General features: G+C 49.8%; 1 protein-coding gene across 19 annotated transcripts in view; it reads right to left on the bottom strand.

Moving 5' to 3' along the window:
- The window catches only part of NFIA (nuclear factor I A), a 350043-nt gene that overhangs the window by 241937 nt on the left and 94136 nt on the right, over positions 1-13970 (bottom strand). For 10 of the 19 annotated variants that reach the window (XM_021542535.4, XM_021542504.4, XM_021542512.4 and 7 more), the window contains exon 2: positions 367-898. In XM_021542535.4, the coding sequence (XP_021398210.1) occupies positions 367-898 (532 nt within the window). Of the gene's footprint in view, positions 1-366; positions 899-6398; positions 6782-13970 lie in introns of those variants that run through there. The other 9 variants (XM_021542600.4, XM_085585653.1, XM_021542578.4 and 6 more) reach the window with 3 other exon arrangements.

Here is a 13970-nt window from a genome sequence, read left to right on the forward strand (position 1 = left end):
TTTATTAAAAAAAAAAAAAAAATTAAAATCTATCTGCTTTCCCCAAAAATTAAGATAAAGAAGCCGTGTCTGGCTGCGATCCCTCCTAGGACAACATTTAGGATAACACCTGTGAAAGATGACCGAAATGCTGTTAACCGCGGGAAACAAGAGCCACTTTTATGTGGCTGCACCTTAAAAACCCCATGAAAAAAAAAATAAAATAAAAGTGAGGGGGGGAGTTTTGGCACCCTCCTCGCCACCCCGGGAGAGCAATAACCGGAATCCCCAGCTCCCTCCCTGGCTCATGCAGCCGCCGCAGGGGCACGGCACCCGGCACGGAGATAACCGAAAAAGTTGGAGAAGGTGGTAGAGAAAGGCACTTACCTGCTGCGTGCACAAAGTATGCCAAATATAAATCGAGTTCCTTAACAGAAACTCCTATATGGTGGGGCTGTACGCACAGCCCGGGGTTAGAGCACTGTGGGGACTTTACAAGGCGCTCGCCATCAGTACTTTCGAGCGGAATACCTTTAAATAAAATCACCATAACAAGGTCCAATCTCCAGACCTTATCTGCCTGGCGAAGGCAGTCAATTCTTCTCATCTTGCCCTTCTGGTCTGGATTGGAAAGAACGCAACACGGAGGCTTTTTTCCTGTGACTGTGAGAACAAAATCCTCCCGAAATTCAGGCCTGATATCTTTCCGGAGCTTTGCCAGAAGTCTGGATGCCCATTTTTGCTTTACCTCGGGTTTTTCACTTAGCAGTTCGTCCTTCACGGCTCTCTCTTCCTCTTTTGACATGCGTTTTTCATGTTTTTTGAAGTATTTTCTTTTTCGGGCTTGCAGGTTGAACCACGTGTACGCAAACGCTCGGACGTGAGGCAGAAGTGCTTCAATGAAGGGATGAAATTCATCCTGAAAAAAGTTACAGAGAATGGTTGATGCCACCGAAACCATCAAGAAAGAGCCTTTAAAAACAGGGGTTTTGCAGGATGGTGAGAATTAGGAGGGCGCTGATAAATTTTAAGTGCTGTGGGACCCCTCAGTGATGGACCCTGAACCCACCACTGCTGCATCCCCACTTTCCTTTCGCGCCGATCCGAAACCTCTGCTCCCGCCCCACAAAAACGGGGTCCAACTTTAACCAAGCGCCCTGATGGAGATGGTGGAATGCCGGTGCCCTTTCCCCAGTCCCCCAACCTTTAAAAATTTTTTTTTAAAAAAAAGGGCAGAATGAGTTAAAAGCTAAAAACTCCTTTGCAAGTCCACTTGCGGAGCGCATATCTCCCTTTGCTCTCTCCCTGACCCCACTGCTTGCGGTGTAGCCAGCGTTTGCCCGCCAATTTGGCAAATCCTAAACATTTGGATGCCAATCAATGTTTGTATGGGGAAGTCTAAAGTATAGTAAAACTTTCCCTAAGATATATTTGGAAATAGCAGCCGGCAGAATAGTAAAATGCCACTATAGCTGTATATACAATTACAATGAAGGGTGGTTTTCACTCTGGTTCCTAAACAGTGAAGGGAGCGAGAAGTACCGTGGTTGATTTATCCCGCCAGCGCAATCATAGCTAACACTAAAATCCTAGAAAAAACAAGCCTTGCAATTTATCTTTTTTAAAATATTTTTGTTTATATTTATTAAAAAAAAAAAAACTTGCTATCTTGGCATATTAGGGAAAGTCAAACTCTGAGCTCTCCTGTAAAATTAATAAAAAAATAAAACCCAAAAAAAACAGGTAAAATTGAAAAATGCTGTAACAGAAAACTGTAGCACAACTTGTGCAAATGCACAAAGAATTATTAATTGTGTCAGATTTTCAAATATTTTAAAAGAAATGCCCTACTCGGAAAGTTAGTTTGGCCATCCAGAGACACTGCTTGCTTTGTGTAACGAGGAGTTAAAGATCACCCCTCTCCCTTGGCACAAAAAAAATCGCAATTAAAATTATGCTGACGCTACAAAAAGGCACAAGATCCCTCGATTTTTTTTTTTTAATATTTATATATATATAGATTTATATTTTTTTCTCACTAAGTATTACATAAATCAGCTAAAAAGATCCAAACATATTATAATATACTGGGGCCATGCTTCTTGTTTTTTCCCTGAATAAATGAATGACCCAACTCCAGGCTGCACATAAAAACATATCCAGCCTATGGGGCCTGATCCAGCACTGCCTGCTGGGGACGTCCCTGCTTCCAGTACCTCCTTTTCTCAGGACTGGGCCCTCCAGGAGGGAAAAATAAAGTAATCTGTGCAACGTTTTCCCCAGCATGGGAAAAGCCACCCGCTACTTACCCCTGCGCGAGGAAACATCGGGATTTTTTAGATTAACAAACTAACTTTTTTTTTTTTAAATTATCCCATGGAGTACATTTTCTACTCAAATCATTGTGAGTCATGCAAATATGGTTATTAAAACAGACATTTTACTTCCTTTCAACACTTTATTTTAATTTGCATTGTTCTTTTCAGAATTTATGAAAATTTGGGAAATCAATAGTAGAAATACCTATCAGCAAAATCCTGTCATAATTCAACACCTTCAGCTGACTCCCCAAAAGCTTTCATTGCACTTATTCTGAGTGGCCCCAGAATTGTAGATACTTAAATCTATAGGTAGCACCACTGCATTTATTTTTAACACAGATTGTTAAAAACTTTCCTAGCAGCACAATATATTTCATTAGAGCAGAGCGGCAGCAATCAAGGTACTATGAATGATTATTAAAATAAAAGCAGGTAAAATAAAATAAATCACTCCAGTGATTGGCACATTCCTCATTTTTTTTTCCCTCCTCTATGGGAAAAGATGATAGTTTCAAATTTCAATAAAGTTTAAAAAAAAAAAAAAAAGAAGAAAAGATTGCTGCGAGTTTGCAGTCGGCAGATTCAAAAAGTGAGAGGCACAATCCCAGCACATGGAGCTGCTCTCACCCACCAGAAACAGCTCTCACGGGGCGGGGGGGGAGGCAGGGGGGGAAAAAAGAAGAAAAATATAAAAACTGCAGGTCTCTACAAGCTATTAAAAATAATAAACCCTCCCTCCTGATCCCTCCTGTCCTTCACTTTCCCCACTCAGGGAGAGTCAAGCAAAAAAAGGCCTTTTGTCAAGTGGAAGTTTATCTGTGAAGGTACACAGAGCAAAGAGGCTCGACAGCCCACAGCGAGCCATGGCAGCGCTTCCAGCCTTCCCACTTTCCAAACACGTCTTGGTACATCCTGAAATATTTTAACTTTCCTGCTTTAAGCAGCGCTTTGTCCTGCCTGATCTCATGTGCTCGGGACTTTTTTGGCTCGGCATTGGACAACATCCAAGAGAGAGTTGCTTTAACCTGCGCTAAAGCTGATTTCTACGATGTGAACCTGAAAGGGGAGGTAAAAACAACACCCAAAAAAAAAAACAACCCTAAACCACTTTAAAGGGAGGGGGGGAAAAAACCAAGATGCTTCTTGGTGCAAAGTCAGGGTCTGTGGCTGAAGTAAACGAGAAGCCCTGCTGCTCAGGCACGAGGTGTGCACGTCCCTATTACACCCTAATGTGTCTTTTCAAAATGGTGTATGAGGAGAAAAGGTTAACGACTCATAAACAGACCAACTTTCAAAGTGTCTTGGTAAACACGCTGCTCCGGAAAATCGCACCGCTTCAATCTCGGCGCTGAGGTATTCGCAAAGTCCATGGAAATAAAAGCAGCCAGGACTGATCAAACAGAACTGGGCTGGATGCGAGGACGGAGGTGGGGGGGGGTGGGGAGCAGCTTCTGCACAATACAATTTTTTATTTCAGTGGCGCTACAGCCCCCTCAAAAAACCCAAAAAGTTTTGGAAATGTGTCAGTGCAAGTGTGCTAACAGATGTGCAACTTGTCTGCAGCCTCGCTGCAAAATAGCAGGATTTTAAGGAACTGGTAGAAAAGGCAATGATCTTTCCCTTTCCACAAGTTAGCTTGAAGGGAAACTTTAAAAGTGTTTGATAAAGCTGTTTGCTTTCTCCCCTCAATGTTGGATGGGTTACCTAAAAATAAAAGACACCAGAAAGCTGGCAAAGCAATAATTAAAAGTTGGGTTTTCTTTATTGCACTCTCCGAAGTTTGAGGATACAGCTCTTCCGAGAGCTGCCTGTCTCTAAGCAGCACCTAAAATTTGGGCCGCACAGTTCTGTACTGTTTATCCCAAAATTCTCCTCTGCTCTTCAAAAAGGTGTTAAAAAAAGCAAAACAAAAACCCTATGACAAAAGAACCCCAACGCCAACCCAAAGGCGCCTTCGATAATGTAATCCTGCAAAGGAGGCTTTGAAACAATGTATTTCTGCAGGATATTTTTGAAATTAAGCCAACTACAGCGACCCTTGCTAATATTTTTACAATCCATTTGCTTGTAAATCTATGAGTAGACGTGCATATGTTCCCCAACTATTTCCTAGCTCCTCAGCAGATATGTAAATGGAATGATGTTTGGATTTTTCCTGACAGATGACACAAAATGCTTGTGCCATTTTGGTTCCAGGGCTTGGATAAATATGCTCAGAACCAGGATTTCTGTTTGTTTTCCTTTTCTAACCCACTTTTAAGAGCTTCCCTTTAAATCTGAACCAAAACTTGACAAAAAAAAAAAAAAAAAGAAAGAAAAAGAAAAAAACAATCCTTCTAAAACTTGTATCAATAAAAGCTCTTGAAACGATAAAATAGGAAATTATTTACCATAGCTCAGGGCTCACCCCCCTTTTCTATGGAAAAATGACAGAATCACCTAATTGATCCTTCGGAGGGAAGAGTTTGTCAGGAGGCCTCTAATCCTCCTATTACTTTTCCAAACGTGCAGCAAGAATGCCAGATTTTCCTAACGGAGTCAAAGCACATGCCTGGCTTTCTGCTTTCCTTTTGATAAATTAAAAAAAAAAAAAAAAAAAAAGCTGGGGGTGTGGGGGGGCACGGGGACAGGACATGACTGGGCCAGGGAACAACCAGCCCGTGGATTTATTTTTTCTCCTTAATATGTGACTGGGCCTACTGAGCCCCAGGAGCCCCACGTGGAGATGCCAAGAGCGTCGGCGCTGCGGGCCCTGCACGGAGTGTCCGGGGGTCCCTCCTGCAGCCGCTGCGCTGACAAAAACCAGGTATTTCTCAGAGTTGAATTAAAAGGCACAAACTTTGCCCAGGCACAGCCCCGAGCTGCTGCATGCCCTCCTCTGCAAACTCCCGCTGCTCACATTTTCCTCCTGCCTTTTGAGCAAGTGTACGGTTTGGAGTTTCGTGCCCCCGCCGGCCTGGTGCTTTTTCGCCAGCACCCCAAAATTTGGGGGAGGCTGGAGAAAGAGAGGGGACCGCGAGTGGAGAAGGGGACAAAGTTTCACAGCTCTTCGGGCTGCCTGGGAAGCTGCCGCCCCTCTCCCTGCAATTCCTTGCCTTTTTCTGGACGGAAAGATCCCGGAGAGGCTTTCTCACCGGGAGAAAAAAAATATTCCAATTAAATTAATAAGAATAATGTAGTCAAAATCTCCTGCAGGAGGAAATAATCTGGGGTTTGAGTCCGCCACAAAGCATTTCCTCGTTAAACCATTATATCCTGCTAATTGAAGGGGTGTAATTCAGCGTCCTGCAGCAGCGCGCGGGGAAAAGGGGGGCCGGGGGCTCCGCGGGCGCACAACCGGGGGGCACCGCGGAGCGACGCCCCCGCCTGCGCTCCCCGCGCAGCCCCGTCCCGCCGCGAACGGAGGACGCAAAAGTTGCGCCGAGCGCCGCGGGGCCCGATCCGCGGGCGGGAGGGTGGCGGCGGGGACACGCGACACACGCGGGACAAGTTTGCGGGTGTCCGTGCGGGGGGACACACGCACGGTCCCCCGGCCGGGGCGGCCTCCGCGGGTGCGGAGGGCGCTCTGCGCGGGGGCGGCCGCACCGCGCCGCACCGCGGGAGCGAGCCCAGGTGCGGGGGACGGTCCCGCTCTCCGCGCCCGGGGCGCTGGGGGGGCGCGGAGCCGGCGGGGCCGCTCCCGCGGAGCCCCGGGCGCGGTGCCGCGGGGTGCGGGCCGCGCCGTGCCCGGGGCGGGGAGCGGCGCAGCGGCTCCAGCGCTGCCCCGCGGCCGCGGTGCGGGGCGGTGCGAGGCGCTCCGGCGCGGGCGGCGGCATCGGCGGCATCGATCGCGGATGACCAAGCACGGCGGGGCCGTGCGGGTCGTCCCGCAGCACCGCGCCCGCGCGGCCCCCCCCGTTAATTAAAGCATTAATAAGTAGGCGCCATTAGCCATGTGCCGACACAAATGGCCGTGCGGGAAGGGGGTGGAGGGGGGGGGGGATGCGAGCGAAAGGCAACAAAGTTAGTTTCGGCGAGCGGCGGTGGTGCCCCTTCCCCGGCGCGCACGGCCGCGCACCCCCGCAGCGCCGGCCCCACCGCGCCCCGGCGGCCGCTTACCTGGGTGAGACAGAGCGGAGAATACATGACTGCTGCGGGGGGCTGCGGTTTGGAGGTGTGCGTGTGCGGGGAGAGAGGGAGAGAGAGAGGGGGAGAGAGACAGAGGGAGAGGGAGAGAGAGGAGGGGAAAAAAGAGAGAGAGAGAGGAGAGGAGGGGGAGCCCCGAGCCTGCTTCTTGCTTTCACATTTCCAACTCTGCCAAACTGCAGCCAGCGCGGAGCCGCTCCATGAGCTGAACTTTAACCCCGCCTCGACTTTCCCGCACTACGCGCTCGGCATGCCTGCCCCGCGCGCCGTTAAAGGCATAGCGCTCGCTGCGCGCCCCTCCGCCGCCCCCGCTCCGCGCCCCTCCGCTCTGCGCCGCGCACCGCCCGCCCCGCGCCCCGCGCCGCCCGCCCGCGGGGGCGGGGAGGGGCGGGGAGGGGGCTGCGGCGCCGCCGCCTCCCTCCGCCCCGCCGCCCCGCAGCGCGGCCAGCCGCGGAGCCGAGAGGCGAGCAGGGCTCGGCTCAAAGTTTTCCTCTTTTTACGGAGGGGGGGGGGGAGTGGGGGGGAGATGTGTATTTTTCTATCATAATTGGTATTTATTTATTTATTTGTTTATTTATTTATTTTGCTCTTCCCGGGGGCTGCGGCTCCGCTCGGCCCTTGACCGTGGAGGGATGGGGCTGGGGCGGGGGGGGCTGGGGGAAGCGGCGTTGCCTTCCACAACTTTCCCCATCCCCTTTGGCACTTGTCATTTTAAATCAAGCGCTTTAGAATCAAGGGTGCTTATTCCACTTTAAAAAAAAAAAATACAAATTTTCTTCTAAAAAATAGCAACACATAAATTCATCGGCACATCTCACTCCCCCCTCTTTCTTACTTATGAAATCTAAAAGTGAAGCGCTTAAAATTAAAAATACCCCCGCGCCTCCTGACACTTCTGGAGCGCATTGTCTTGGCACCGGCAACGTTTGGGTTTGGGGTTTGGATGCTCTCCAGCCCGCTCCTGGGGACTCGGAGGGTGTCCCGGGTGGTGTGTCCCCCCCCTTTCCGCTTGGGAATAGCGTTTTCCACTGATGCCGGAGGCAGTTTAGGTGACCCCCGCGTCCCTGCGCGTAGTCACAGGCTTTTTGTTTAGCGGAGCGGGGAGGGGGACGGCGACACACGCAGGGAAAAAAATCCCATCTATAGGGGAAAAGGAGGAAAAATCCCCTCCCGCAGCTTCTTTCGGAGGTGGAGGGGAGTGGGTTGTGTCCCCCACTCGTCCGTGCCGCACGGCTCCCAGCCTTTTGCGGTTTCCAGCATTATCTTTTAAGTAACTTTTGGCGCCCTTCGGGAGACTTTTGGCCGCGGGACGGCTGGTTGCGCCCTCTAGGCAGGGGCCACGGTCAAGTGCAGCCCCTCCGCAGCCGCGGACACCCCCCCCTCCCCAAAAATAAATACGAGTAGAGCGAAAGCACCTTCCCCCACCCCAGAATATTTGAGCGCTAAACGGGTGGGCGCGCAAGTTATCCTCATTTTTCCCAACTCAGCGTTTTGCAAAGCACGCTTTAACAAAATAAATAATTTTTTGAACGTGGGATATTTTTATAAATAAAAAAGTGTTTTTTTTCTTCACTTTCTTCTTCTCCCCTCCCCCCCCCTTTTTTTTTTTTTTTTGGGTGCTAAATCCGGAGGTTTCCGTGGCTCCGGCCCCACCAGCGGCCCCGTCCCCGCGGGGCGCCGCCAACTTCGGCGGAGAAGGCAAAAAAAAAAAAAAAAAAAAAAGGAAAAAAAAAAAGAGGAGGGAAAAAAAAAAAAGGAGAAAAAATAAAAAGAGGAGAAAAAAAAAAAGGAGAATAAAAACCGAGGGAAAAAAAAAGGCGCGCCCCTCCCCCCGGGGGAGTTCAAACGTCGCAACACCCACTCCCACCGCTGATTGGGCAGCTCTCGGTGACGTCACAAGGCCCCGCCCCGCCCATTGGTCCCCGCCGCGGTCCGTCACAGCCCGCGCCCGGGCGCGTTTCTTTGTGCGCGGCCGCGGCCGCTCCAGACGGCGCGCACGGAGCCGGCGCGCACGTACGGGCGGGGAGGGGGGAAAGCGGGGGAATCTGTCAAGCTCAGCGGTTTTCTCAAATCCCTGACCAAAAAAAAAAAAAAGGAAAAAAGATTTAGAAAAAAAAAAAGGCAGCTGCGGCACAGCCCTGCGCGCCCGCGCTCCCTCCGCGCCCAGACCCCGCGCAGACAATAGCGAATTCCCTCTGCGAAAGCGTGGGAATCGGGTTAAAAATACAAAAACAGGAGTTTAAGCGGCGCCGCGTCCCACGGGCAGGGATAACAGGGATAACACAGATAACAGCGCAAGAGAAACTTTGCGGGCTCTGGCGGCTGGCGGCACTTTCTTCTTTTTTTTTTTTTTTTCTTTTCGCAATTTTTTATATTTTTATGGCTAAAATCGACTCGCAGCCGTTGGGAACCGGAAGGGAAAACCCGCCGCAGCCAACCGCCGCCGGCTCTTAGGTGGGATGTGTTGGGATTTTTTTCTTCCCGTGGGTTTTGGGCTGATCTGGGGGTTTTGGTGGCTGCGGCGCGGGGCGAGCCGGGGTCGGGGCGGGCGCGCCCGGGCGCTGCCGCCGCCTCTCCACGCTCTGCCGGGTGGGCTCCCAGTGCCCGGGACTTTGCAGAAGTTACGAGCGATTCGGCAGCCTCCCGCCCACCTCCCTCCTCCTCTTCTCCTCCACCTCCTCCTCCTCCCCCCACCGCCCCCGCGTATTTCCGCAATCGCCGCGATTCGCACAGGAGACCCGCACCGGGGGGCGGCGGGGCTCACGGACATCCCCCGCTTTCCCCCGCACACCCCCGGCCGGGCGGGCGGCTCCGCAGTGTCCCGCCCCCGCCGAGCCCCTTCCCAGCCGCGGGGGTCCTGCACGGGAGGGTGGCGGGGGAGCGGTGCGAGAGCCACTGGCACGGGTAACCCTCCAGTCCTGCATGGATAACCCCCCCCATCCTGCATGGATAACCCCCATTCTGCACGGGTAACCCTCCAGTCCTGCATGGATAACCCCCCCCCATCCTGCATGGGTAACCCCCCCATCCTGCATGGATAACCCCCATCCTGCATGGATAACCCCCATCCTGCACGGGTAACCCTCCAGTCCTGCATGGATAACCCACCCCCCATCCTGCATGGATAACCCCCATCCTGCACGGGTAACCCTCCAGTCCTGCATGGATAACCCCCCCCATCCTGCACGGGTAACCCTCCAGTCCTGCATGGATAACCCCCCCCATCCTGCATGGGTAACCCCCCCATCCTGCATGAATAACCCCCCTATCCTGGCATGGATAACCAGCCCCCTCGCACTGTAAAACCCCCTCCTGAACGGGGAACCCCCTTCCCTTTCCGCACGGAGACCCCCCCCGCTTCCCATGCGCACCCCCCGGCACGGGCAGCTCTCCCCGGCGTGGAGAACTCTGCCCCTTGCACCAGCAGAGCTCCTTTGCAGCGTGAGCAAAGTTACCTGGCGCTGGCAAACCCCCCATCCTTCTTTTCACGTCCGCCTTTGCACCCCCCGTGCTTTGCAAACCCCCCCAGGCTTTGCTCCCCCCGGTGCGGGGAAGGTGCAGGTCCCCCCGGCCGGACAAGCCCCCGGTCGTCCCCGCAGCGCTGCCGTGCCTGGCAGCGATGCAGCAGCCGAGCTGCAAAGTCTCCAACTTACACGGCACCCCTAAAATAGTCCTGATTTCATCCCTGAAAGGATTTCCTGGCTTTGTGTGTCTTAACTAGCCTTGGCCATTTTTGTAGAATAACCCCATTATTCACAGCTCTGAGGGTACAATCTGCTAAAGTCACTTAATAAAAAATAAAAAAAAAGCCCAAAAAAAAAACTAAGCAAAAAAAAAAAAAAAAAAAAAACACAGAGGAGAAAGAAAAACCTTCAAAGGGCGTGAGAAATAAAGGCAAACAAACAATTGTCTGTGGCTCTCAGCTCCCCTTGATCGTGGATACCCGCTTCATTAACAGGAGAAGCATTATATGCTTAAAACTGGAAGCTTCAAGATGCGTGATAATACTGCAAAATTAATTTGGGGTGGGAGACCAAGTAGATCTGAAGGTTAATTGCTATCTTTTGACAACAAAGTAAGACTTCAACTCACACAACTCATAAGGAGTGGTGTGGTTACCCCTCTGAATTTACTGCTTTTAATCGACTTGAGCAGGTATTTAAAGACACAGAGGTTGCAGCCGCAGCGCACTGGGTACAGAGATCAAAAAAAAAAAAGTAAGAAAGTAAAAACCCCTGAGATAGTGATTTTCAGTTTGCAGTTTGGGAGCCCCAGACCCGCGCTGGTGGCAGTGCGGCTCCGTGCGCGGCGGCGCGTTTGAACCTCCCGGCAGCGGCTCTGCTTTCCTGGTTACCTCCTGGTGACCCCTCGCAAGGAGCCCGCCTGCTCCCAGCGGTCTGGAGACCACAGGTTGGAAACCACTGGTTTTGCATAAACTTGTGTTATTCGGCGCAGGCTTAGGTCGCGAGGGCTCCTCTTAGCAAATTGTCGAAGGATGATGTGCACTGCATAAATTAAAACATCATGTCCCCTTGCCATGTGAAAGCATTATTAAAAGAAGCATAATAAGGGATTTCCACCATGTTATCAAGCGTACAAAGAGAACTCCGAATGGGAGGGATGGCTGTCATCGGGGTAGAACAAGCTGGGATTTTGGAGAGGCTTGAGAAGCGCTTTGAATAGCCCGTCAGTTGGACAGGGATCAGCGCTGACAATAGCCGGGCTATATGTGGTATGGCCTGTTAACATACAGCAGCAATCATTAAAGGCCTGAGGCAGACAACAGGGTTCTCCTGAGCTCTGAGTGATGTTGGTGGCTTTGGGAGAGCCACTCTGGCTGCCGTGGGAGCAGCTTCACCCCGCTAAGAGCCAGAAGCTCCCTGAAATCTCCAATCCTGACCCTTTTCCAGCAAGACCTTAGAGCCATAGACGGCTTACTCACATCCCCAAAAGACCCAAGTGCCAGTGTGGGGGATGGAAATCAATGTCCAGATGTTTCTCTGTTGTCCCACAACCTACTATGGAACTATCTACAAATGCCAGTAGAAATGCCACAGAGAAACAGTAGTTTAGTGCTATGCCCAACCTTGTCCCGCCATCCTCCATGAAATCAGCAATATTCTAAAGCTACCAAAAATGAGAGTATTCTGTAAGACTCTCTCCGGGGAAGAGATTACTTTTTGATTCCACAGGTGTACGAAGAACTGGGTATAACAGGGCTTTCCTCCTTAGTTTAAAGGCTCCAGATCCTGAAATAGAGTTCCCCATAGCAGGACTGTTGGAACTCGATAGTATCTGAGGTATCTTCCAAACCAAGCCATTCTATGATTCTACAGTAAACACCATGGTTTTGTGAATGCTGTGTCGTCCTAAAACAGGAGGGCAGAACTTTCATCTTCCAGGCTCCAAATTTCGGGGGGTAGCTTAAATAAGCAGAGTAGGATGTTTGATGGAAATTCTCACCTTACGCCACTAATGCATCCACACATGTGAATAATACTGTGTTTCCATGCAATATTTTCTGTCCGTCGCCATGATTCCCAGCAGTATGAAAGCATACATGTTAGACTATGCAATTTAGAATCTATGATCCTAAGTGTCAAAGGAAATTAAGCTGTGATCCAATGACCAAGATCCTGAAAATAAAAATTAGTTATCAGATGTAAGGCATTTAAACTCTAACAATCACATCAATTTGGGAGTCTGTAGGTGTATCTAATTCCTCAAATAAAGTTAGGAGAACAGAGGGGGGAAACAGATTCTCACATTATTCATAAATGTTAGGAGGATGATGAAGAAGCACTGCAGTCCCTATCTGGCAGATGAAAACTGCTACACCATTTGGGGTCTAGGCCGTGGGTGCATCGCCAAAGCCACATCCATGTGGGGAATTAAAGCAGCTGTGCTAAGGGCAAGTGGGAGCAAGTACACTAAAAATTGGTCAATCTTTGTGTGAAAAGACCTGCTTTGAGCGTGAGCTCCTGGCGGCATCGCCGCCTGGCACGGCCGTGCGTGGGGCGCTGGCTGCGGAGCCCGGCGCGGCGCAGAAACGCCTGCAGAGTTGTAGTGCATTTCCACAGGGTCTCGAGTCTATTGCGAAATGCACTGCAGAGGAAATAACTCCCCAGCAGAAGTGTGCAGGCTGCAGAAAGGAAGCAACAGAACGGACAGAGGCTGGAGAGGCAGCGTTTCCCCTTTTGTTTTGCCGTAGATCTTCTTATGGGGAGCAAAATAAGTGGTAGCATTTTTAAGGTAAAAACCCCTTTGCAAGCAGGGTTTATTTGAAGAAACGAAATATAGCTTGAAGTGAAAGTTCCCTGTGAAAGTGAATGGAGTTTAATAAGCTCGCTGTGGTTTACGAGTGGGCTTAAGCAGTGCCCGCTGGGCCAGGCCACACCGTGGGCCAGCAGGAACTTAAAACTCCCTTCTTACTCCCCTCTTATGTTGGTGCCTCCATCCAGCTGGATAAATCCCCTGTTCACAGCCAGGAAAGATGCAAATATGTACAGTTATCCTCAGCTATATTTTATTTGTACACAGTCCCGCAGTGTTATCACTGCTGGAAGCTGAGGGACACCTCACAATGGTACGAAATCATTTTCCAGCGATACGGAGTGATTACACCATGCAGAACTGATACTGCTGGTGTCCTAAATCCAATGTTTTATCAAGCAGTTGGGCATAAACACTTTGCTCCTAATCTTGCACACCTCAATGAAAATTTCACTTGATAAAGTTTGCGCAAGAGTGGTATAAACATGGTGTGGCAAATATTGTTTATATACCCATCCACACCCATCCACACACTATTTATTTTAGTGTATTGTATATCCATGTATTGTCATATTTATTTATGCAATCTATTTCTCAAAAGGAAAGTAAGTATTTTGTCCCTGCTTTTACATGAGAACGTTTTATATTCAGGGTTTGCTCAGAATATAAAGGCTGAGATTCAATACAGGGTGTGAAAAATGAACCTGAGGAATTGCTGACTAGACTTTGTAAAGTTTCAGATAGCACAAACAGTTACATGACAAAGAAAAGTTATGTCCAAGAGAAAACAGGAATATTAATACTAATATTAAACATCAACCTATGCTGCTTAGAAGCAGTGGTGGTCTTTTCACCCTCATTAACATGCATTCCCTGCTGCCCTTTGCTGCAGGCTTTTCTCTGGAGTCTGTAACTTTCACAATGAGATGGGCATTATTTCCCCAAATAAATAAATAAATAAATAAATAAATCCAAAGCAGCAATCTAATTCACTGCTAAGTAATTTTTTCTCATTTCTTATCTATGCTAAAGTTTTAGGAAGATAAAAATAATAAAATATGAGTGGCCTATTCAGACACAAACTCAGACAACTTTGTGCCTACGTTAGAGACAGGCTGGTTATAAGGGCACAGTAACAGGTGCAGGTTTACTACTGTTTTTCTAGCACAAAATTTATCTGCAATTCTCTTCTGCAGTTATTTTTTATAAAATAGTTTTAGCCCTGCTAACCCAGACAGCACACGAGATCTGATCACTTTCCTCACAGGTACA

This window comes from Lonchura striata, chromosome 8 (genome assembly GCF_050655825.1).
Source record: "Lonchura striata isolate lonStrDom1 chromosome 8, ASM5065582v1, whole genome shotgun sequence".
Taxonomy (NCBI): domain Eukaryota; kingdom Metazoa; phylum Chordata; class Aves; order Passeriformes; family Estrildidae; genus Lonchura; species Lonchura striata.